This window comes from Cricetulus griseus, chromosome 5 (assembly GCF_003668045.3).
Source record: "Cricetulus griseus strain 17A/GY chromosome 5, alternate assembly CriGri-PICRH-1.0, whole genome shotgun sequence".
Lineage (NCBI taxonomy): Eukaryota > Metazoa > Chordata > Mammalia > Rodentia > Cricetidae > Cricetulus > Cricetulus griseus.
This window is the reverse complement of record NC_048598.1, coordinates 7,710,143-7,735,428: the sequence shown is the minus strand read 5'-3', so window position 1 is coordinate 7,735,428 and position 25,286 is coordinate 7,710,143. Positions and strand designations below refer to the sequence as shown.

The 25,286-nt window shown below is 41.6% G+C and overlaps 1 protein-coding gene across 1 annotated transcript in view; it reads right to left on the bottom strand.

The window, feature by feature from the left end:
- The window catches only part of Spata17 (spermatogenesis associated 17), a 175,061-nt gene that overhangs the window by 61,891 nt on the left and 87,884 nt on the right, over positions 1 to 25,286 (bottom strand). The window contains 2 exon segments of the mRNA XM_027418736.2: positions 10,148 to 10,293; positions 14,327 to 14,533. Of these exon segments, the coding sequence (XP_027274537.1) occupies positions 10,148 to 10,293; positions 14,327 to 14,533 (353 nt within the window).

Below are 25,286 nucleotides of genomic sequence, written 5' to 3'. Positions count from 1 at the left end.
ACTTAGGGGCTGGCTACAGGTGTGGCTGACCATGCTTGTGAGGGCGTGGTCAGAGTGACATAGTGTGACTGCATTTGCTCTTTTGGTTTCACTTTGCTTCTTGCTGTACAGGCTGCTGCCACGCCGGCTAGCTAGGTCGCTCTGTAAGTAAGGCTTTTCCCTATTAAATACCCTTATATTTCTACCTGACTCTGTATTGGTAATTTCCCACTATATTGGTATATCTCTAAGCAAGGAGGAGAAATACTTGTATAATGAACATGCTAAGATACAGAAGACAGAAACTGAAGACACCAGAAGACAGAATAATCTCCTGCTCATGGATTGGTAGGATTAGTATTGAGATAATGGTCACCCTACCAAAAGCAATCTACAGATTAAATGTAATCCCCATCAAAATTCTAACACAATTCTTCGCAGAAATTGAAAAACAGCCCTAAACTTCTTATAGAAACAAACAATCAAAAAAAAAAAAAAAAAAAACACAGGATAGCTACAAGAAGTAACAAAAAGAACTGCAAGTATCACCACCCCAGATTTCAAGCTGCATTACAGAGCCATACTAATGAAAACAGGATGGTTTTGGACCAAAAAGAGACATCTTGATCAATAGTATCAAATTGAAGAGGAGGACTTAAGTCCACACACCTACAGGCACCTGACTTTTGACAAAGAATCCACAATCCACACTGGGGAAGAAGACACCATCTTCAACACATGGTACTGATCACACTGGATAGCTGCATGTAGAATTAAAATAGATCCATACTTATCACTCTGCACAAAACCCAACTCCAAATGAATCAAGGGCTTCAACATAAGAGCAGATACTCAGAATCTGTTAGAAGTGAAAGCTGGAAACAGGCATGAACTCGTGGGCATGGGGAAGGGCTTTCTGAGCAGCACACTGGCTGCACAGGCACTAAGACCAGTAATTAATAAATAAGACCTTACAAAGTGGGAAGCTCCTTCCAGCACAGGAAACCACCTTTTGAACAAAGCAGCAGACTACAGAATGGGAACAGATCTGTACCAGTGATACTGCTAATACAGAGTGAGTATTTAGAATACATAAAGAACAACAACAACAAAATCTGAATAGCAACAAAACAAAGTGCCCAAATAAAAAGCAGAGTATAGAACTAAACAGAATTCTCAAAACATGAAACACAAATGGCTGAGAACCACTTAAAAGAAATGTTCAATACCCTTAGTCATCAGGGAAGTGCAAATAAAAAAATACCTTGAGATACAATTTCACCCAGACAGAATGGCCAAGATCAATAAAACAAAGGATAGAACCTTGCTGGCAAGGATGTGGGGAAAGGGAAACATTTATTTATTGCTGCTGGGAGTGAAAACTTGTGTAGTCACTATGGAAATCTGTGTGGCAGCTCTTCAGGAAGATAGGAACAGATCTACTTCAAGATCCAGCTAGACTACTGTTGAGCATATGCTCAATATGCTCAAAAAGACTCCACCCACTATGACAGAGACACTTGATCATCCATGTTCATTGCTGCCTTCTATTCATGGTAGCTAGCAATTGGAAACAACACAGATGTCCACCAACTGATGAATGGATAAAGAAAATGTGGTATGTTTACACAATGGAATGTTTTGTATCTGTTAAGAATACGAAATTATGAAATTTTCAGGTAAATGGATGGAGACATAAAAAAATCCTGAGTGTGGTAACCCAGACCTCCCCAATAAATACTGTTAAGTTTTCTCTTATTTGTGGTAAGCTTTCTATATGTTGTGCAACAATTTGAATAACCACAGAGGTTAGGTACCTAGTAAGGACTAGTGGGGGCTCTCCCAAGAAGAGAGAAATAGAATTTATTGTTATGAACACACAAAGAAGAAATTAGAATAGGAGGATTCCATAGGGGGATGGATGGGAAAGAAAGGTAAGGGAGGGAATATGGGGATGGACAACTAACACTAAAATTCATTTGAGAAACCATATGGAAATCTATTCCTGTAGAAGCTTCCTAAAATACAGGCACATGGAAGGAATCTAAATTGAGTCACCAAATAATAGGGGAGAGAATACCCTAACTAGGCAACTTATGCCGCCAAGTGAAACCTTCAGTGCCAGGAATGGGTTACATCCTGTTGTTGGCCATATGGGCCCCATGGAAATGAGCAAAGGTCATAGGTTATTGTCAGGGCTATTGGTTGCTCTCCACAACCTGATGGTAAGGTCCTATTACAAAAGACAATTCTTAACATATGTCATCAAACACAGAGAAGTCGAGATGGTATACAACTAAAAACTTCGCCCTTATTTGATTAGCAATTATGGTGCTGGAAGATACTCTGCATAGTACAGGAGGAGAAATGCAATCATCAATATTACTCAGGTACAAACTCTGTGACCTACAAGAGCAACCTGTCTGCGGGACATATTGGTGTGATGATGGCACAAATGTTATAGGAATAACCAAAGACTTTTTTGTAGGTCTTTTTTAATTAATTTATTTATTTTTAAATGCCAATCCCAGTTCCCTCTCCCTCTTCTCCTCTGGTTCCCCCTCTGCTCCTCAGAAAAGGTAAGACCTCCCCTAGGAAGTCCACTAAGTCTGTCCCATCATCTTGTTGAGGCTGGAGCAAGGCACATCTCCACCCCCACACCCCTCCCTGTGTCGAGGCTGAGCAAGGCATCTGTCCATATAGAATGGGCTCCACTAAGCCAATTTGTGCATTAGAGTTAGATCTTGGACCCACTGTCATTGGTCTCAAGTCCCAGCCAAACCATTGTCACCTATATTGAGGGAGTCTAGTTCGGTTTTATGCAGATTCCCCATTTGTCAGACCTGAGATAGTGATCTCTCACTAGCTTGAGTCAGCTGATTCTGTGGGTTTCCTCATCATGGTCTTGACTCCTTTGTTCATATTTTTGCTCCTCCCTCACTTCAATTATACTCCAGGAGCTTGGCCCATTGGTTTTAGTTGTGAATTTCTGCATCTGCTTCCATCTGTTTCTGGAAGAGGGTTCTAGCTTCTCTGGGGGTTGTGGATTGTAGGTTGGGAATCTTTTGCCTTATGTCTGGTACCCACTTATGAGTGAGTGCATACTATATTTGTCTTTCTGATTTGGGTTACCTCACTCAGGATGGTGTTTTTTTCTAGTTCTGTCCATTTGCCTGAACCAACCACTTTTTAACTGTATGTAAGGCACACTCTATGACATGGAACCTGTACCTAACACTGCTAAAATAGCCAGGAACCTGTGATTAAATAGGTCATGGGCCTACAGGAGAATCTATAAGATTTTGTAAGAGCCAGAAGTGGTGGATGACCGTCTTCCAGACATAACAGGGTTGACATACATATAAGCTGACAGAGACTGTGGTAGATAAGTAGTCATGAAGTCAGTATAGGTTCAAGCCAGATGAGGTCCCAGGACTGAGAGGTGGAAGAGGACACAGGGTCCCACGCCCAAGCAAGAAGCTCTTTGCAACTAATACCTATTGACACAGGGAGAACTAGTTTTCTCCAGTAAAGATTCACTGAGGAAATCAATCACACTCCAGGATAGACCCCATGCCCAGGAGTAGCTGGACAACACAAAAGGAACTCAATGGAATTTTTGTGATCTTTTTGTATAATTTTGGCTTTGGCATTTTTTTGTTTATGTCTTATGGGTTTTATGTTTGTTTAACTTAATTTTAATTTTTGTGCTTTTGGGGGCCTTTTGTATTTTTGATTGTTTTAAAAGGGAGAGAGAAAAATAATGAAATTGAGTGGGTAGGAACATGCACAGGTCTGGGAGGATTTGGGGGAGGAAAATGTGATCAAAATATATTGTATGAAAAATATTTTCATAAAAAGCTATAGAAAGGTTTTGGTCTCAATAAAATAGTATGGTTGAATTCCATTAGTAAAACTGGGTGGGTAAGATAGATGGTATTTTATGGCCATTAAAATAAAAAATGCAAATTTTCCCATTAACAATCAAAGTAAAAAGAAGGGTTGAATTTGAAAGCTTCTTGTCAGATGGAATGCGCAGAGCTTCAGGGCTAATAGGCTATGGTGCTGGAGGAGAGGGAGAGCCTTAGCCCACCTTGAGCAGGCAGGTGGGGCCCAAATTCACATTCAGGTCGAGGGCAAGGAGGCCGGTGTGTCAGGCACTAAGTCTTAGACATATGGTAAGGTACAAAGGAAGAGATAGCTGAAAATGTAATTCTGGAATGCACGATCAAATCTTTGGACATGTAGAAAACCATTGGCCAAGATGTGGTAGCTGAAGTCTCAGACAGAAATACCAACTCCCAGACTCTCTTCATATGAGATTGACGTCTGCCGTCAGCTGAGCCCACTGTCAGACTCTATTCATATGAGATTGACGTCTGCCATCAGCTGAGCCACTGTCAGACTCTCTTCATGTGAGACTGACGTCTGCCGTCAGCTGAGCCCACTGTCAGACTCTCTTCATATGAGACTGACGTCTGCCGTCAGCTGAGCCCACTGTCAGACTCTCTTCATGTGAGACTGACGTCTGCCGTCAGCTGAGCCCACTGTCAGACTCTCTTCATGTGAGACTGACGTCTGCCGTCAGCTGAGCCCACTGTCAGACTCTCTTCATGTGAGACTGACGTCTGCCGTCAGCTGAGTCCACTGTCAGACTCTCTTCATGTGAGACTGACGTCTGCCGTCAGCTGAGCCACTGCCTCCCAGCATCACTACGGAAATCCTTTCCAAACCAGCTTCCCTGAGCACAGGGTTTCTTCCTAAAGGCATCATTATCTTGTCCTATTGCTGTGGCAAATACCCTCACCGGAGGGTAAAAGAAGGCAAGTTTCTCCCGGTTCACAGTTGGAGGATGTAGTCCATTGCGGTGGGGGCGCCCAGGCAGCAGTCACGTGAGGTATTGTCTCACACTTCATGGACAGTCTCCTTTTACGTCATTTCAGGACCCACATCCACAGAGAGGAACTACCCACATTGAAGGTGGGCCCATCCACCTCAATTCACGCCACTGGAGGCCAACAAACATTGCTCGAGGTATCGCAGCTTTGATTTGAGACTGTTCTCTTATGAACTGCAACCTGTTTCCTGTCCTACAAAGTTTTCCACTCTTAAACTGTCACAATGATTTTAATGTTTTAGTTACTGAAAACAAGGCCCTTTTTGGCCTCCTTCCAAACTTTTTTTTTTCTAACTGTGTTAACAATGTCACACATGTACACAAACACACTCTGGTTCCTCTCCTCACTTTATTGCCTGGCCTCCCTTCTCCAGCAACCCCCACTTCACTGCCAGTCTCCTCTCCAGATTCATGACTGTGGGCTTGGGAAAACAAAGAATTGTCCTACTTGTGTACAGGAAGTTCTCTAGGTGCAAGTATAAAGTGCATGCATCTCTGCAGTGTGTTGTGTTAAAATGCTTGATTGTGATGATGACTGTGTGAGTTGCTTGAAGCGGGGTGGGTTAAATGAGTCTACCAGATCCAAGATAAATGATAATTAGGAGTTTACTAAGGAAGCACTTACATGAATAATAGCAAATAACCGCCACAGTATTCCTGCTCCAGAAAACAGTCTCTGCCCTTCTGATGCTCTCTCCAAACCCCAAGAAAGCCAGGCAGCCCTTCCTCTACCTTTTAAGGGGTCACATCTGAACACCTGAAACCACACCCCTAGGGTAGGGCCACCACCACAAGGTCACTGGCAAATCAAGATGCTACTACATTTCCTTTTTTTGTATAAATAAGAGGATTTTTAAGCCCGATACAAAACTATATACAATGATAACAGATATCAAGTATAGTCAAGAAGAAGGAAAGGTAAAAACATACTCAAATTCAGACGTGCAACCAGAAAGAGCATAATTAAGCAAGAAACACATACTAGATGTCCAGTCCCAGGGCAATGGCATAAAACAGAGATTACTCCGATAGCTGTCCTATTCTGGAAAGTCTAAATCTTGTACCTAATATGCTCTAGCTAAGATAAGAAAGGACATTAGCTGTAACTATATAGTCTTCAACCCTTCAAAGACCTGTTTGGGTAAGCAGGAGGTGCAAGTGGGTGACTTCCTAAAGGTGCAAGAAATGACAGAAACAGCAGGCTGCCTGGATGGTCACCCAAGGTCTCACAGTAACATCAGGGCCACCAACTTTGGCTCAGGCCTAGAGTATCTGACAGGCCATCTCAGAAGCAGGACAATTGAAAGACTGTCCTACCCTCACTTGGGAAGGCTCAGCAGTCTCTTTAAGTTTATCTCCTGCTAGCCCAGTTAGGACAGCATGTCCAAAGTCAATGGTCGATGCAGGGGCAGCTCTTTGACCAAAAGGCCAGTATTGCCAAGAAGAAAACATTTAAATGCCATATTCTGTAGGTCTTTGAAGTGTTTGATAATCAAATATCTATGCTGGATAAATCTCTGAGTACACATTGAACCTGACTAACATCATTAGGTATAAGAAGCATGGGTAACTATCATCTGTAATTCTCAGAAACATATATTGCTTACTGACTGAAGCTTCCCCAAATATAATTTAAACATTCTTTAAACAGCTGTGCAGCATAAGGACAATGTGGTCACAACCACAAAGTCACTGGCAAAGCAAGATGCTACAACAGTTGCTGCTAAGTTTCATTTTAAAATGTTCCACGATTAAGATCATTCCCAATGGTTTTTTGAAGTGGCTTCAAATAGACTTCTGCCATTTTGTATTATGCATTTATGCAAAACTGTAAGGTCTGCACTGGTGATTCAAAAATCAAAATGCCAATCAGCTTGGAAAAATGCTGAAGGTACTGTTTCTTGCATATTCAAATATTCAACCAAGACTCAATTCTTTAAATAAAAATAAACAGGTACTTCCATCTTACTATATCCAGTTTGTTTAACCTTTAACATATGGTAAATTGGATATATAAAATTATCTTAAAATAAATTATGTTGTGATTTACTATCAGTTATCTGTATACGTACACATTTAGTCATGTAGGGTCAAATAAAAATTTCTTGAGCTTAAAAAGGGGTAATGAGTGGTGAAAGTTTCTGAAGTCTGGTAAATTAGTGTCTGAAGCCAAACCTGTATTTGTAATGTGACTTCATGACTTTTTCCTCCTATGTCGTGGATAGATGCTGTACAGAAGTATACCTGTAGCATTAGCAAAATGTGTTTTGTGTGTGTGTGTGTGTGTGTGTGTGTGTGTGTGTGTGTGTGTGCGTGTTGTGTGTGTGGGTGTGTGCACCTATGTGTGTTTGTGGATGCCAGGAGAAGACACTGGGTGTCCTTTCTGCCTATTTCCTTGAAATGGGGTGTCTCACTGAGCCTGGAACTAGACTATCAGAGAACAACCTCAGTGAGCCTCCCTTATGTCCCTCAATGTGGGGTTACAGATGCACATGGCCACCTTTTTTGTATGTGTGCTGGGAAATTTGAACTTTGATTCCCTGTTTATGCAGTAAATATTACCCACTAAGTAATATTTTCCAGCCCTGATAATTAATATTTATTTATTATTTAGATCTGTCTAAATTACTAGCCCTCACTACAATCATTTAAGGTAATATTTCTATCCCCCCGACAGACAAGGAGATAGAGGCATGGCATGGTGAAATTACTTTCCTAAGAGTTGTAAGGGCATACTGCTGATGTCGGCAGTGGGATGCAGCAAGATTTGAACTTGCATGATTCAAATTCCTGCTGATAAAATGCAATGTCCTCTTCATGATGACATGAAAGCAAAATGCACTGTATATCATTGCAGTGCTACACCTCTAGCCCTTGAGATCAGAGATAAAGCTCTGCCTTTTCCGACTGACACACAGATGGTCATTAAACAAGCCTTAGGCTGATGACATGCATCCTGCCTTTGGCTTCTGGTGATTTGTTAATGTAGGAAGAGGCTCCTCCACAGTTACATCTCTGTGTAATTGTAAATTTCTTTCTATGATTTCATCATGAAATTATCATCAACAGAGATATAAAGCCTATCTCTAATATTTCTACACAAGATACAGTTGTGGGTTATCCATTATACAAAAACACAATAGTTTTGCAATAAGTTACAAAGCATCAGTATTTCAAACCCCCTACAATGGAATGAATCTTGTGTTAACTATAGAAAGCAACTGCTTAGATAAGCTGAGAGTAAGTGCTCTGAACTTCTCAGTGCGACTTCAGCAATTCTAACTTAGCTTGTTTCTTATGGGCTTGCTAATCTCTGAAATCCTGTTGAGTTTCCAAATGCTTCAGCATGAAAGGTCTTCCCGACCTTTCATGTGGACACATGTTACTTACAGGTGGTCTGTGGGGAGTTTCCAAGCACCTTCCTTTGGAGATAACACTAATGCTTAATCTTGCAAGGCTGATCAAGAAAGTTCTAAGAGAAGGCATCATGATTCATCTGAAGACCACTTCCATGAGCGTCAGTGGGATAACCTACAGTAACCATGGTCATCTGAAGACCACTGACTCCTCCATGAGCATCAGTGGGATAACCTACAGTAACCATGATCATCTGATGACCACTGACTCCTCCATGAGCATCAGTGGGATAACCTACAGTAACCATGGTCATCTGATGACCACTGACTCCTCCATGAGCATCAGTGGGATAACCTACAGTAACCATGGTCATCTGAGCAGCACAGACTTCTCCATGAGTGTCAGTGGAATAACCTACAGTATCAATTATTTTGGTAGTGAGTCTTCCCTTTCATAAACATTGCATTTTTGAAAATGGAAAAATAATTCTGAGCTGGGCACAGTGGTACACCTGAAACCAGCACAGGCAAGGACAAGAAAGGAAGTGGCAAGGTTAGGGCTAGCCTGGGATACATGGTGGGACTCCATCTCAAAACAAAAACAAAAGAATTTTAGGACATACCTTTACGTATGTATGTATTCATGACTAAGCTATATATTTTGCCTAAATTTGAGTCAAAGAATCTTAAGTAATTTCTGAGGTAAATATATGTATTTCTCTCAAAACTAATAGGTCAAGGTATTTTTTTTCTTATTTTTGATATACTGGGTTGACTTGATCAGATACAGAAAGAATCTGCTAAAGGTGCTATAGTTATTTTCTTGACTAATAGTGTCTCTAAAATGAAAATCTAGGCAATTCCTTTGGCTGCATGACCATTTGTGGACATTTTTATTTTTCAATATTTGTTTAAAAATTCTTTATCCTAAAGAGTCAAATGTATATGTCTTGACTGATAAAATGATTGAAAACCATTATGAAGAAGAAATTGCCTTCTTGTTTCTTTATACAATGTATTTTAATGCATTTGTAATTACTATTATATAAGTTATTGCCATGTAACATACAGTCATGGTTAGTAGTTATTGTGTATGGCATTTTATATATTATAGTATGCTATTATATAGGAATTTATAGTAGTAACTTATATCATACTAAATTATTACATTATAATTAAAATCACTTGTATTCCTACCATTATCATTTCGTACATGAAATGCTAAAATACTGTTAAGATACACTGCAATAATGATTACATGAGACACTCTAGGATAATAACAATAATAACATTAAGACCATTCTAGTTTTACAATGGTCCATTATAAATTACACGTGAGTCTAATGTGGACAAAGCACCATAAGAGAAAGGGAACATAAAGAGAAAGATGTTTTGTGTTAAGGCCTAAGTCACTAATGCTATTAAAATAATTTACACTGAATATCCTGACACATTGGCCTCTGTTTTCACTTGTTCTCCTCAGTCTGAACTTACCTCTTCCACTGCACCTTATTTAAGAAATTGGATTGACTGTCATGTTCAAACACAGCTCATCCACAGATGTGCTTGCTCTATTATGTTATTTTGAAAGCATCGTAAATAAATATGAATTCATTAAACACTTCAAGATGTTAGCCTCAGACACTATCACAGCTGTCATTTTCCCTCTGAAAGCACCACGGGTATTCATCTCCTTTGAGAGGTGCACCCACAAATACAATTTTAGGGAAGTGGCATATGGATTTGCATTTCCCCTGGGACTGGTGGGTATACATTCTACCATCAATACTGCCCTCGCTTACAACATCCTGTGCTGTAAACCGACGGCCACTGAATAGGCAGAGTGACTTGACTTTTCTGCACACAGAGGGAGGTGTCCCTAGGAAGTGGGGTCGCGGGAGATTTCAGCGCTCACATTTTGTTCACGTTGAGCATCCGCTCCTCTTGCTTCACCACCTCTCTGGCCAGCTCTAAGTGGTTGATGGGTTCTGCCACCCTCAGGGTTGGCTCCAAAGGCTTGTAACGCTGATGCAGGACTTCGTTCATGTCTCGGAAGGGTCCCTGACAAGACAGGAGGATAAATGTGTTTCACTATGGAAGAGTCCCAGACACATCGACAACTGTGGTGCTAAATTCCTACAAAATATAACAAGTACATTAAAAACGTTTTTCTCAGAGATAAAACAAGCAAATAAAAGAACAAGAAGCTCAGCAAGGCGGTGGTGGTGCTCGCCTTTAATCCCAGCACTTGGGATGCAGAGGCAGGTAGATCTTTGAGTCCAAGGACAACCTGGTCTATAGAACAAGTTCCAGGACAGCCAAGGCTACACAGAGAAACCCTATCTCAAAAAGCCAACCAACCAGCAAACAAAAAAGAATATCACTTATCTTTTAGAACTGTTCTCCCTCATGAAAGTGATTGTCCTCAAACTGTTTCAGAGCTGGCAGAAACACCTTATCATGTCAAGGTTGTCATCTGTGGGCTAGCAAACCCATAGTTCTAGGTTTCTCTGTATTGAAACTTTACAGGCACACTTCTTGCACACACAATTGAAGGGTGCACTTTCGCTTTTTAAGTTAGTAAAAACAAGAAGAGATAATGAGCTTTAACTTTCCAAAAGTCCTCTTATATTTTTAAACAAAAGCCTTTATGTGGGTGCCTAATCTTTTATTTACTTGGTTTCTTAAACACAAATACCCACTGTCCACCCTTGTTTTACTGAATTCTGACACTCAGTGGCTCTGGAATTAAGGGCAGTCTTTCAGGGCTACAGCTGAGAGAGTAAAGAGTCCACAGACGAACCTGGGTGACTCTCCGCATAGCCTCTGTAAAGTACGATAAGGAGTTACACTGGGCATCACAGTCTACTGGTTGGCCAGCCAGCAGCAGCATGATCAGCATAGTTGAGCCAACAGCAGCTTGGGCATTTGCTGTGTTGTTAACACACACACACACACACACACACACACACACACACACACACACACACACAATCTTTGTGTTAGAGATGAATAACACAAAATGGACAAAGATTTTCAATCTTATTCCTTATTCTTAAAAACATCTCCTTTAGATGGGTTGGGTTATTACTAAGAAGTCGCAGCTGGAGCTTCTGCAAGCACTGAGTGAAGACTGTGGGGCTAATAAAAAGAAATGATTCACGCCTCATTTATGTTCACTTATGTTTTACATTAATAGAAACCAATAATAGGAACCAGTTACCATAAAAGTCATGGACCGTAAATAACACAAATGGCAGATCAGTATCATCTAGTACTTTCCACAGCTGGACAGGCGGATTGCTATATTTGAAGGTGGTTAATGGATTTGTATTGGAAGTTTGCTTTTTAAAGACACACGATCACGATTCCAATCTGTTCGCAAGAAATCAAGAGTCTTAAATTGGACTCTTTTGCTCTTTGACAAATGCAATGGTTGAAGAATTGGTATTTGGTTGTATAATAAGTGCCAGTCACTTTTGTGGTCCTGTTTTTACTGTGTGTGAGTCAGATAAGAAGTATAAGTTGGGTTTCCTTTAGGAAGTGTAGTATAGCACTCAGTGTGGCATTAAAAATATGACATCTCAAAAGTGGCAGGATGATTATTTGTTTCAAAAATAGAATTTAAAAGGTTTTTGGACAATAGAAACGTCAAAGAAATAAAAATTCAGAAGTTAGGACTGACAGGGTCAGCAGGCTATTTAAACCTCTGTTGGAAGACACACACACACACACACACACACACACACTTCTTGTATTCTCAGCTGTAACTTCATAGGGTTTATTTTTGCCTTGTTTCCATCCATGTCTTGGTTATGAAAATCAAATGCATTTCTGTTCTACAATCAATGTTATTGCATAGTTATCCTTTATTTTAAAGTGTTTGTCAAAGTTTAATAAAAGTTTCAACTAAGTAGAGTTGTCCCATACATTCAAGAAATCATCCTCCAAATTCCAAATGCTGTGTCCAAACATTGGTATCTGCACAGTCAATATAGAGCCTTTTGTTATTGAATAAAGAAAATGTTGCTCAGCTAATGATTACACAACAATCCTACTGTGAATGAAAATGAAGCCACAAGGAAAGCGAGAAGGGAGGACACAAAGAAAGAAACAAGACTAGAAAAGAAAGGAATAAAGTTAAAAATGGAAGAAGAAAGGAGGTGATAAGGAGTATGACATTGCTGAGAAAGAGCGCGTGAGGCAAAGGAGAGAAAAGAAAATGACAAGAAAGTAAATTGGAGAAAAGCAAGAAAAAAGAGGAAGAAGTGGGAAGTAAAAATAGTATCGATATCTATATCCATATCCATATCTATATCAGTTATATGATTCCCTCTAAAATGCCATAAAAATAACAGCTAATAGTATTTATTTTGTTAGTAGTTTGAAAGGAAAATATTTAAATAAAGGCAATTGAAAAGACAACAGATATATACCACAGATAATTATAGCTATATAGGAAGATTTAACATTGTAGAATGCAGGTGGTCTTACTGAGAGACCAACCCAGTATCAGGCATGGAAAGGTAGTCTCTAAGATGCCACCAGTAGGCCCTGCTTCATGCTACTCACTGTTCTGAGTGGTCGCTTGTCCTTGGATGGAAACAGGCCTACTCATCTCGAATAAACAGAATAGGGCAATGGTCATGGGATATCAGTTCTGCCTTCTGTTTTGAAAGCTTCCCCCCTCTTTCTCTAGGGTGGCTCCCTTTGAAGCCATGCTGTGGGGGCCACTTTGTGGCATGGACACTGTGAGGAAAGACAACACGGCAACAACTAGCCGTGAGGATGAAGGATCTCTTTGCCTTCCTATCCTTACAACCCATTCAAGCCTTCAGAGGAGGTTGCAGCATCTCTGACCCCTGACTACAGTCATGAGAAAACTGGTCTCAGAGGCAGTAACCCAGGGATGCTATGAAAAGGCAAATTCACTTTGGTTTCAGACATTATTTTTTTTTTCTATTTCTGGAATTGACTGTTCAAGGACACATATACGGAAGCAAGCCTGTGTGGGGAGCCAATGAGTCAAACCCAGCCCTGTTGCAGACTGATACTAGCCACAGTTAGATGACTTCTTCAGCTGAGTAACTGAAGGGTTCAGAGTTGTCCCTTCTGGGACTTTTAGGATCATGACAAGTATCCTTTCCTCTCTCTAAGTTGGCCCTGCAGCCCAGGAAGGACTTTTCCTCCCTAACCCTGTCACAGTCCGGGCATAGTCAAGATTTCCTGTCTGTGTTGTGAGTCTCTGGAGTGTCTCCACATTGCACACTGGCACTTCATAAATTATTTAAACGCAAGTTATGTTTCAAATGGTACAGTCGGACAACACATGAACATGAAAAATCCAGCAACAATGGATTGCAGCAGGTGCCACTGTAACAAATCACACAAGAGCCCGGCATTTCTGCAGCAACCCTGACCTGAAGCCACGCTCAGCACAATGCCCAGCACCAGGGAACCGCTTCCGAACTTCTTTTGGCAACATCTTGAACATGACATATTTCTTATTTAAAGTTAAGTCTTTATAAGAAAGGTCTGTTCTTTCATAAAACCAAAGCATTTTCAATCACACAGCACCATGGAAAGAGTAAAAACACTCCCCACAGGATGGAAGAAAAGACTTGTAACCCATTTCACTTAGTAGTGTATAGTGTGTAGTCAAAAACATGGTATCAGGTTTGTGAGGTGTTTTTTTTAAGTAGCTAACATGAAAGTGATCATGTCTTTTGAGCCATGAATGGAAAACAGTTGGGCATATACATACGATGGAGTTATATGATCTGCACAGGTGTATGTGTATGTAATATGACACTCTGACGTAGTGTGATGGGCCTTATGCACACTTTGATAAGTGAAATAGGCCACGATGGGACACAGGAAGAGGGAAATGGAAAGCGTTCTTTGCAGAGGCCGAGGTTGGCAAGACAGAGTTGGTATGTGGGTGACAGCTCTGGTCAGCCAACAGCGTTAATAAACCTGACGCTAAGAAAACGGTGATGTCAACAGATGTCATACTCCGCATACTTTCCTACAGGAAGAGGCTAGGAGAAGAGTGAGGATAAAAGGGACAGATTCACATGGGGCCACTTGGTACCTGACACCGCTTCCTGTCGATAGGTGGCAGACTTGCCGAGGGAGGGAAGGATCGGGCGCTGGTGCATTCCAGCCAGTTGGCCAAGCTACAGCGGGACCTGGTCTTCACCATGGTGGCCGGTTGGTGTCCTAAAGGCTTTGCCTTCTGTAACCGCAGTTCCCATGGGTCAGGTTGTTTCCGGAAAGGTGAATTGTATATACCTGGAAGCTAGAGAAGAACACAGATTCCTTAATTTTCATATGAAATTAAATTTTCATTCATTTAAAAGGGAGAAACTATTTAAATTTCAACTTCAGGGTTTAATCAAGGTTGGGTTTACCAGAGGAGAATTTAGAATTTTTACCATTTATATCTGGTTTAGACCAACAATCTTAGCAACTTTCCGGGTCGTAGAGTAAATATGTTTTAAAAACTCAGTCTGAAATTGTATTTGATGGAAAATAACAGAGGGATCTTAAGCCATCCATTTTGTATTCTTAACAAATATGTTTTAAATGGTATCTGTAAGCCATGCCATAATTTACATGAAGGCAAATGTGCAATGTTTGAATAATTTGGGGGTATTAATTATGTACTCAATAAATACTTGACTATTTGAATTACTGATCACTACACAATGTGTTAGGAAAAGGAGTCGCATCCGGGAATCCCTTCAGTCTCAAGTCCTCACTCATGCAAAGCTTTCTCTGCTTTGCAAAGTTAGGGTGGAGCATGGTGTGATGCAGCTTTCTGAACAGCCAAGTGTTTAAATTCATTTATGAGTGTCTGCTGTGTATCTTGCATCTTGGTAGACATCAAGGTTGCCAAAATACCCAAAGCACTGCCCTGCTCTCCACTTGCCTGCTGTGGAAAACTGAAACACAACGATAACTCTGAAATAGTGACCTAAGTAATGGATGATGGTGGAGCAGACTGGTACCTCTAAGTCAGAAAGGAAGAACTGGGGACAAGGCTGGGGTGGGTGTGGGATACGAACCAACACTTGCGGAAGTGGTGGTTAGAAATGCCAAGCTTTTCTAGGACAGTTAACTACATCATATGCTCTCTGAAAAAGATAAAAGAGAATAAATGCCATTTTGGTTGGTGGCAGTCTAATTGGAAATCTGTTAATTTACTTTACTGCTCAAATTTCCACAACCTTATAGATTAAGTTGTGAGATTCATACAACTTAGCTAAAGGTTGTAATTTACCATTTAAAATCTCTGTTGGCCGGAATAACGGCTGGCATCTACATTAACTCTGCCCCACTAGGAATCTTGATCTCCTCATGCATTTGCACGCACGTGTATACATAGGCAAGAGGGGAAATGCAATTTGAGAGACATGATAGCTTTCTTAAATTATACTTTGCAACTATATAGAGGCCTCCTCATGTGTATTCTCTTTGCAATTTAAATCAAATATAGATAGAAAATATATTTTAATTGAATTTCAAATGTATCATTTAAAATCTTCAAGGTGTCAGTATTTTAGAAATTATTACATTAGCTAACTTATCTCAGTAAAAGCAGAGTGGCCCTTGTGGGCTTCCCATAGCAAGCAAATACCTATTTATTGCCATAGTGGCCATTTTAATTATTATTTCTTTCAATAAATAATGCTTTAGAATATATGACAGTCTCAATTGCACATTCCATACCTGAGAGCTGGTTAAGAAGAATGGTTTGCTGTGAGTCACAGAAGCCACAGGAACTCCTAAGGGACATGGGCATTTTTTCTACTTCCCCCATTTTTCACAACCTAGAAGGGCCACTGCCATGCCTGCTTTGGGGACTTCATTTTCAGCAATAATTTCCTAGAGTGACCAACACTATGGGGAAATCTGTGCTAACTGTTTGAAAAAAGAGAAAGAAAAAGAAAAAGCCTACACCTGAGTTATTTGCAGTACTGTCATGCTAACATTCAACTCAATAAGGCCTAGGAGCTCTCAGGAGGGGACTCTGCTAATAGCTTCCCACTGACCTCCTTGCAACAGGCCCGGCTGCTGACTGGTGGCCCCGTGGTGAAGACGGCAAATGAGGTGTGAAGACTGATTTTTTTAAAGGCTATGATTCTGAGTGGTCAAAAAAAGGCAATGAGTTATATAATAGATATATATTTGTCCTGAATTCCCCCCTTCAGACTGTCGTCCATCATGGGAACTTAAGCATGACCTAGAATATTAATTGTGTCAGGCTGAGCAATGAGCAAAGCTACCATTTGTTACCCAGTCACCCTTAGCCTTACATTAATATTTTGAACTATTCCATATTTCTAACAATCTATCAGCAGGCTCCTTTCTCCTCCGTTTTCATTCTTATGCTTAAGTGCTGGGTGGCAAAGTAGAGGGACAACTGATTTGAAAGTCAAGGATGCTTTGCTTACTCGGAGCACCTGCCACACGCGTCTCAGAATGTGTGTGGTGCGGCTCCCCTACATGGACCTTTGTTTCCTGAATGCCTGAGGGACCCTGCAGTCTAACATTTTCTTGTCTTTGTTATTGAGGCTTCCTCTCAGAACACACTTCTGTGAACCGCAGAGACTATGCAACTGGATATGGACACCATGGTTTCTCCCACCAGTTACTGATGTTCCAACGTCAGGTTCCACCAGCTAAGAGACAGTCATTTGCTGACTTGGAAGCTGCATACCCTGGGAATGAACAGAGGTGAACAGGCTAGTTCAGAGGCTTCGCCTTTCTTCTTTTCGAAACAGAAGTCACTCAAGTCTCTCAGCAAACAGAAGTCACAGGTTATCACAAAAGGGACAAAATCGAAAACCATTTTCAGGTTTAAAATCTGTGAACTCTGCAAGATGCACATTTGGCAAAGGAAACGCCACCTGAAGTGTGCTTGTGCACCAAGCTCGAAGAAGAAAACACAGAGGCAAAGAGCTCCAATGACTGTAACAGTGGGCCTGAGAACTGAGTGGAGTATTTGCCATGGTGGGGATTGTTGAACCAGCAGTGGCAGACATTTCATCCTAGCTACCAGCTACCAGGCGTACTTGCACTAGGGGATTTACTAAACCCCATTCAGCAAGTAATTGCCCTGCTGTTAGCAGATAGAGTGTGGCCCTGAGGCTGCCACGGTTTGGGAGGCTACTGTGTACCCAGTTGTGATTCCTCTGCTGAGGACCTAGAAACAGCATGGCCATTTCTCAGCTACAGCACTCGGCTCGAAGGATATACTCATCACTGGGCATTCACTAAAGCATATGTGATATGAACATATCACATAAAGCAAATATAATACTGACATAAAGCAAATATAATACGAATACATAAAAAGGTAACCATTACTAACTACACACACTTACTGCTCGTTTTGCTTCCGTTAAGAGAATTTGAAGGCCTGGGTAGTCTTAATAGCTGTGTTAAACAGTAGAAATCCTTACTACTCCTTATTTTTGAAAAGCATATTTGCTTAACGCTGAGGGACCCAATATATTTCTTTTTTTTTTCAACTCTTTTTTTTATTTGTATTAGAAACAAGATTGATCTACATGACAATCCCAGTTCCCTTCTCCCACCCGTCCTCCCCTACCACCACCCTCCCAACTAAAACCCTACCTATCACATATCCTTTCTGCTCCCCCTGGATGGTGAGGCCTTCCATAGGGTGTCATCAGAGTCTGTCATATCCTTTGAGATAGGGCCTAGGCCCACCCCTGTGTGTCTTGGCTCAGGGAGTATTCCTCTATGTGGAATGGGCTCCCAAAGTCCACACCTATCCTAGGGATAAGTACTGAACTCCTACAGGAAGTCCCGTAGATTTCCGAAGTTTCCTCACAGAAATCCATGTTCCTGGGGTCTGGATCAGTCCCATTCCATACAGGCTTCCTTCCGTAGTTACTCATCACTGTAGTCCTGATCTGGAACTCTTGTTTATCTACACTGGTCACTGCTATGCTCCGTCCTTAACCCCATTATCACACAGAGGATAGAACTGAACAGGAGAGAAAAGAAAGAGAGGGTAAAGAGAGGAAAGCATAGAAAGGGGAGAAATTAGAAATTACCATTATGGCCTCAAGGGGACGCTTGCATGACTTCAAGGATCTCAAGCCCTGCAGAGCACTATTGATGGGCTGTTTGCCATTAATGTGGTCATGTGGCTTGTGTGCTCACTTGGTGGCCATTCCCCGAGAAACTCAGTGGTTCTGCTGATGGGAGCAGTAGAGCTCCATTCAGCTGTGCATTAGAAGACCTCAGTGCACTCAGGAGCTGACATGCTCAGAGAAGATCTCCAGGGCCATCAGAGCCCTGGAGGTAGAGAGGTAGAGGTGTTGGGAGAATACCCCTAGAAGCATCCCCTAGATACTATGATGTGCCTGTCTGGAGAAATTTTTGTTTTCTTCATATACTTCTTAAAGAAGAACAAACAAAGATGTGGTTTCATTTTAATCTTACATAATCAGAGGGAAATATTTTTTAAATAGATGCCTGTACTAAGTAAAAAATGTGCATTTTTCAGAAGTGAATTTGCTATTTCCATTAATATTACACATTAAAATGTTCCCTGTGAAGTGCTAATTAGAAGGAAGAAATTTAACTACAATATTCCCTAATGCCACCTAAAGTCGGTAACTGTAGGATACCCGCCAACTCGCTCCATCTCAGGTACACACGGAGATGGATCAGGCTCTTGACAGCCTGGAGTCCTTCCTAGGAGGAAGGGGAGGTGAGACCTTCTATGGTGTACGGTAGCAGAGAGGTCCACAGCTGATGGCGCGCATTTCTGGTGCCTGTTCTAAAAGATACTGCATGCACTGTGGGACAAAATCTCTATGACAAAGATACCAGAGATTGTTCTAAAGCTAGGGAGAGTTTTGCAGTAAAAATAGAGAAAGGCATTGAGACCACAGAATAACCAAAGAAGTCAGGGAGGGGCCAGAGTTGGGGTTACGGCTGGGGGAATCAGTGAGGGGACACCAAGGCAGTAACTTGTGGCATGGGGCTATCGCCAAAAATGATCTTCTTCAGAACGATGAAAACTTGAGTTTAATTCAGCCATAAATTTGGAATTTCTTGATTTTCATATCTCTTTTCAAAGATAAACTCAAGAGAAAGCCCAAAAGAGACATGAAAACACTGGCAAAAACTGCAGTTTAAGGGAAATCAGAGAGATGGGGGCCAGAGGAAGGAGGATGCTGGCAAGTTAGCCCGACGAACAGCAAAAAAAACCCCTCTCTCAGACCAGATGGGAGGTGAGGAGAAACACCCAAGGCTGTGCTCTGATCTCAACGTGCAGTACATTTGCACGTATGTATCACATGCATGTGTGTGTGCGCGCGTGTGCACGCGCGCGCGCACACACACACACATGTGCTCGCACACGACAAACACACACACACATTCACACACGCACGTGCGCACACGCACGCACACACACACACACACAAACACACACACATTCACAAATGCGCACACGCACACACACGTGTGAGTGCAGGAGTGGCGGTGAGGGACAAGTTATTTATGAAAAGTAAACTCAGATCATGTCATGAATGAGAGAGAGAATTATTAGGAATTCCAAAAGACTGAACACTATGGTAAGAGCAATAACCAAGAGATGCAGAGACACAGTTTGGCACAGCAAACAATGCTGTAACAGCAATGAAGAATGCCTCTGATGGGCTCACTAGGAGCTGGCCCTGGCTGAGGAAAGAACATCTTAACTTGATGTGTCAAGATAAATTTCAAACGCGGAACAGCAAAACAAAACTGCACCAGACTGTCTAAGAGCTGTGGGGCAAGCACCTCTATACGGTGTAGCGTGTTTGTGCGGTGAAAGATTCAGAGAAACCTTGGAAGTGATAAGGACTGCAAATTTTCCTCAGGCTGATTCACTGGAGCTGCACTCTGTGAGGGCATGGTCATTACCAGGTCTTGTGTTCAGAACCATGGCTACAGTGACTTTCACAATGCAACACAGGTGAGCCCTACCAGAAATAGCATGCACTTGTGTATTGGATTTTAGAATAAGTTTTGGTCATTGCATGCTCAAAGATCTTTTACTCTTGCCATTTTCCCCCATTATCAGTTATGATAACAAGCCATGGTTTAAGAACTGCAAAAGAAAAACCACAAGATCATCTTGTTAGATGCTGAAAAGGCCTTTGACAAAATCCAACACCCCTTCATGATAAAGGACCTGGAGAGATCAGGGATAACAGGAACATACCTCAACATGATAAAAGCAATACACAGCAAACCAACAGCCAACATCAAACTAAATGGAGAGAAAATCAACAGGATTCCTCTAAAATCAGGAACAAGACAAGGGTGTCCACTCTCTCAATATCTCTTCAATATTGTCCTTGAAGTTCTAGCTAGAGCAATAAAACAAGAAAAGGAGATCAAGGGGATACAAATTGGAAAGAAGAAGTCAAACTTTCACTATTTGCAGATGATATGACAGTCTACATAAGTGACCTGAAAGACTCTACCAGGGAACTCCTACAGCTGATAAACACCTTCAGCAAAGTGGCAGGATACAAAATTAACTCAAAAAAATCAGTAACCCTACTATATACATATGAGAAAAGTGCTGAGAAAGAAATCAGAGAAACATCACCCTTTACATTAGCCACAAACAACATAAAATATCTTGGGGTAACACTAACCAAACAAGTGAAAGACCTGTATAACAAGAACTCCAAGTCTTTAAAGAAAGAATTTAAAGAAGTTATCAGAAAATGGAAAGGTCTCCCATGCTCTTGGATAGGTAGGATCAACATAGTAAAAATGGCAATCTTGCCAAAAGCACTCTACAGATTCAATGCAATCCCCATCAAAATACTGGCACAATTCTTCACGGACTTTGAAAGAACAATACTCAACTTTATATAGAGAAGCAAAAGAACCAGGATCTGGAGGCATCACCATCCCTGACTTCAAGCTCTACTATAGACCTGTAGTCCTGAAAACAGAAAGGTTGAGTCAGGAGAAAAATAGAGGACAGCAAGAAAAGAGATACCACAATAGAGGGAGCCATTATAGGTTTAAAGAGAAATCTGACACTAGGGAAATTTCCAGAGATCTACAAAGATGACACCAACTAACAATTTAAGCAATAGTGGAGAGGCTACCTTAAATGCCATCCTAGAGCCTTCATCCAGCAGCTGATGGAAGCAGAAGCAGATAAGCCACAGCTAAATACTCCTGGAATCCAGTTGCAGAGGAGGAGTGATGAGCAAAGGGGTCCATACCAGGCTGGAGAAACCCACAGAAACAGCTGACCTGAACAAGGGAGAGCTCATGGACCCCAGACTGATAGCTGGGAAACCAGCATAGGACTGTTCCAGACACCCTGAATGTGGGTATCAGTTAGGAGGCTTCTGAAATCTATGGGGCCTCTGGTAGTGGATCAGTACTTATCCCTAGCATAGGAATGGACTTTGGGAGCCCATCCCACATGGAGGGATACTCCCTGAGCCTAGACACAAGGGGGTGGGCCTAGGCCCTGCTCCAAAGGATATGACAGACTCTGAAAAACCCCAAGGAATGCCTTACCCTCCCTGGGGAGGAAAAAGAGTATGGGATAGGGAGTTGGTGGGGTGGGGGAGGAGGGGAGGGAGAGGGAACTGGGATTGACGTGTAAAACAATCTTGTTTCTAATTCAAATAAAAAATGGAGAAAACAAGAACCTGTGCAACAGGCTGAAAAGATTCATGATGGCAAGAATGAAGGAAGAGAGGGAGGAGGGAAGGGGAGGAGGTGGGAGGAGGGAGGAGGGAAGGGAGGAGGGAAGAGGGAGGAGGGAGGAGGGAGGAGGGAAGGGGGAGAAGGTGGGAGGAGGGAGGAGGGAAGGGGAGGAGGGAAGAGGGAGGAGGGTGGGTGAGACACGGGGAGGGAGGGAATGAAGGAATAAAGAAAGTTGAAGAAAGAAAAAAGAATGAGAAAAACCTAGAACAAAATACTGAGAGGGAAAAACCCTCTTGCAAATATGAGGGAGAAATGAAAGTTCTCAAACAAAAGGCAGAGGGTTTTTTGACAGTAGACCCTCAGTGTCATTAACCCTTCCCTCTCTGCCTCTCAGAACCGTCTGGAAGACTATTGAGGGACTCAGACATTAATGATTTGACCACCGATTCTCCGCACGGAAGTGCCCATGAATAGTCCCATCTTCATTTTCCCTCTTCTTGACGTGGACCCTGGGTGTCTACGCACATATTCAAAAGCTCAACCTCCTGCTTCCCCTCCCACCCTCTCAGCTTTTCCAAACGTCCACACACGTTTAGTTGTGTCCATCTCATCTTTTCAAGCTTCCTCCCCCATGTGGCTATTTTGGGAACACATAAACCCTTCTGTGGGACTAATCTTACTTTCTGTCAACCCTGTAATTCTAACGAGTGGAAGGTGCACATCCCCCATTCTCCTGTTTTCCCCAGTGCTATCTCTGTGGCCTTCACTGGGTCAGTCCACCGTGCTGTGCAGAATCAGTGCAGAAGGTGCTCCTGCCTGGGCTCCCTCCTGCCTCCTCCCTCTTGAAAGCCAGCCTGGCAATGGGAAGCAAATACCCTTCCCCCATTTCCTTTGCAGTGCATAGTGACGGGACTGTTTTCCTTGCTTTGTTATGAGAAAAGGTATGGAATCAAAGTCATTGCTGACAGCGTGTCCAAATTCACAAAGCAGATACATTCCGTCTTTCTCTGATTCTGAGCTCAAGGGAACGGTGTCCGTGATTAGGTTCTGACACACTTCTCTTCTGAGCCATGTCTCTACCATGAGGAGTCCATTCCAGGTCTCTGATAAAGATCCTGCCTTCTTTCTGTCCTCAGATGTACTGACATTGCAGGCAGTGCTGAGTCCACCAATAAACAGTCCATTTTTGTCATTTGGAACATAACAAGCCCACCTTTTTTCACTAACGTGAATATTATTAATTAAAAGAACTATTAGTGGCTAATTTGAGAGTAAGGTGCCAAAGACACATTTTCTTTTTTTTTTTTTTTCATCTCAGCCACATGTAATAGTGGATGAATTTCACTTGTTTCAGAATTACAACTGCTTCCTGGACAGCAGAGGTAGCAAATAATTAGATGGCAATTACACATTAACTTCTCTCTAAATGGTTTGTTTTGAGAAAACAAATACATTGCCTAAACCCTGTTCCTATGGGCCCACAAACCGAGGCTTGCCTTCTAGTTGAGAGGCCCCCACACATCACATTTGCTCTCCTTCTGCGGCCACCTCACAATGTTTGAAGGAACCAACAACTAACTTCCATAATGCAGGAGAAGGCAACGGTGTCCAGTGTGCTGCCTAGCTCTTGCTTTCAAGCAGACAAGAATGTTAAGAGTGTGTTTTCCATTGCCCAGGAGCAAACCCTTGAGATAAGTGCTTTTTCTGCCCCATCGAATCCATGAGCAGAGAATGGTTTTGAAGACAGCTAGGCCGGTGTGTGGATTCCAGGTTCTCTCTGCTTGGTGTATGACCTGGCTTGATTTGGCCTATCTAAATTCTCTAATGGTGTTAGCTGCTCCTTGGTCTGTTCTTTTTATACAAGATTTACCCTTCAAAGAACTCACAGGAATATATTTGTGCAAATACAGATATCACTTTCAAAGCCATTATAGACTTCAAATAATTTTATTTTTATGTTTTTTAATTCACAGATGAAACGCTGAATGATTAGGAACAAAATCTAAACTACTGATTTTGAATATAAAAGATTTATAAGTCAGAGTTAGGATATACAGTAAAATATGTTAGTGCCTACATGGAATATCAGTACGGGGAGATAGAGACATTTTAGGATCTATACGAATTCAAGGCCAGCCAGAGCCATACAAAGAAACCCTTGACCACAAAACAGCAGAAAAGGGGGGAGGTTATATGTTCCCCTTTATGGGTTCACTTACAATGTCAGGAGGTAGGTGTAACTCCAAAAATGAAGCTAAGTGTTACATTAACGTGTAAAACAAGGAGGGGAAATTGCTTGAATAGATTACAAAAACTCACCAATTTAAATGTTCATGAAGTAGTTGACAGGGCTACTGATTTCAGTATAGCTATGCAAATCTAAATCCAGAGAAATTTACTGAGTCATTTTAATGATACCTACAGAGGCTGAGGACATTGTCAGTGTTACAGTATGCGCTTAGTATGGAAGAAACCCTGGGTTCAGTCTCCAGCACTGTGTACTGTGTGTGTGTGTGTGTGTGTGTGTGTGTGTGTGTGTATGTGTAACAGATATATACCGCCTCTTGACCTTTTAGCTAAGATCAAATGTAAAATGTATTATTTTAATGATTCAGAGTTTTTGATATACACATGCATGTATACATGCTTTAATAGCAAATGAAAGACAAACATGAATACATTTAAAAGAAAAATAGTAAACGTATTTAACACCTTTGGCTCTATAGGCTGAGGCATGAGGGGTGGACAGTTCAGTATGTTTGGGATTAAGCTAAAAACAAAAGCGGGTATGTGTTTAATTTGGGTTTAGTTAGTGATATTTACATAGGTTTTGTTTTTTCCAAATATTCTTGAATCTTCATCTAGCAGTAGCTCCTAGCAATAGCACACCACACCCTGTACAGACTCACAAGGGAGAGAAGGTGACCCCACAGGCAGCATTGAAACGTGGCTCTGAGGTGTGTGCATATCAGAGAGGCATACTGCAGCCCACACAGCCAGAGGACTCTGGAAAATCATGCCGATAGCCAGACAGATGGTAAGGGCCAATTTTAATTCTTATTATTTTCTATCTAAAACTGAGAGATCTCTCCTTTAAAGAGATTTCTCCTTTAAAATGTGTATAATAGCACACACCTTTAATCACAGCACTTAGGAGGCAGAGGCAGGCAAACCTCTGTGACTTGGAGGCCAGCCTAGTCCAATAGTGAGTTCCATGCCAGCTAGGGCTGCATAATGAGACCCTAGGACCCTTTCTCAAAAACAGAAGAAGAAGAAGAAGAAGAAGAAGAAGAAGAAGAAGAAGAAGAAGAAGAAGAAAGAAGAAGAAGAAGAGG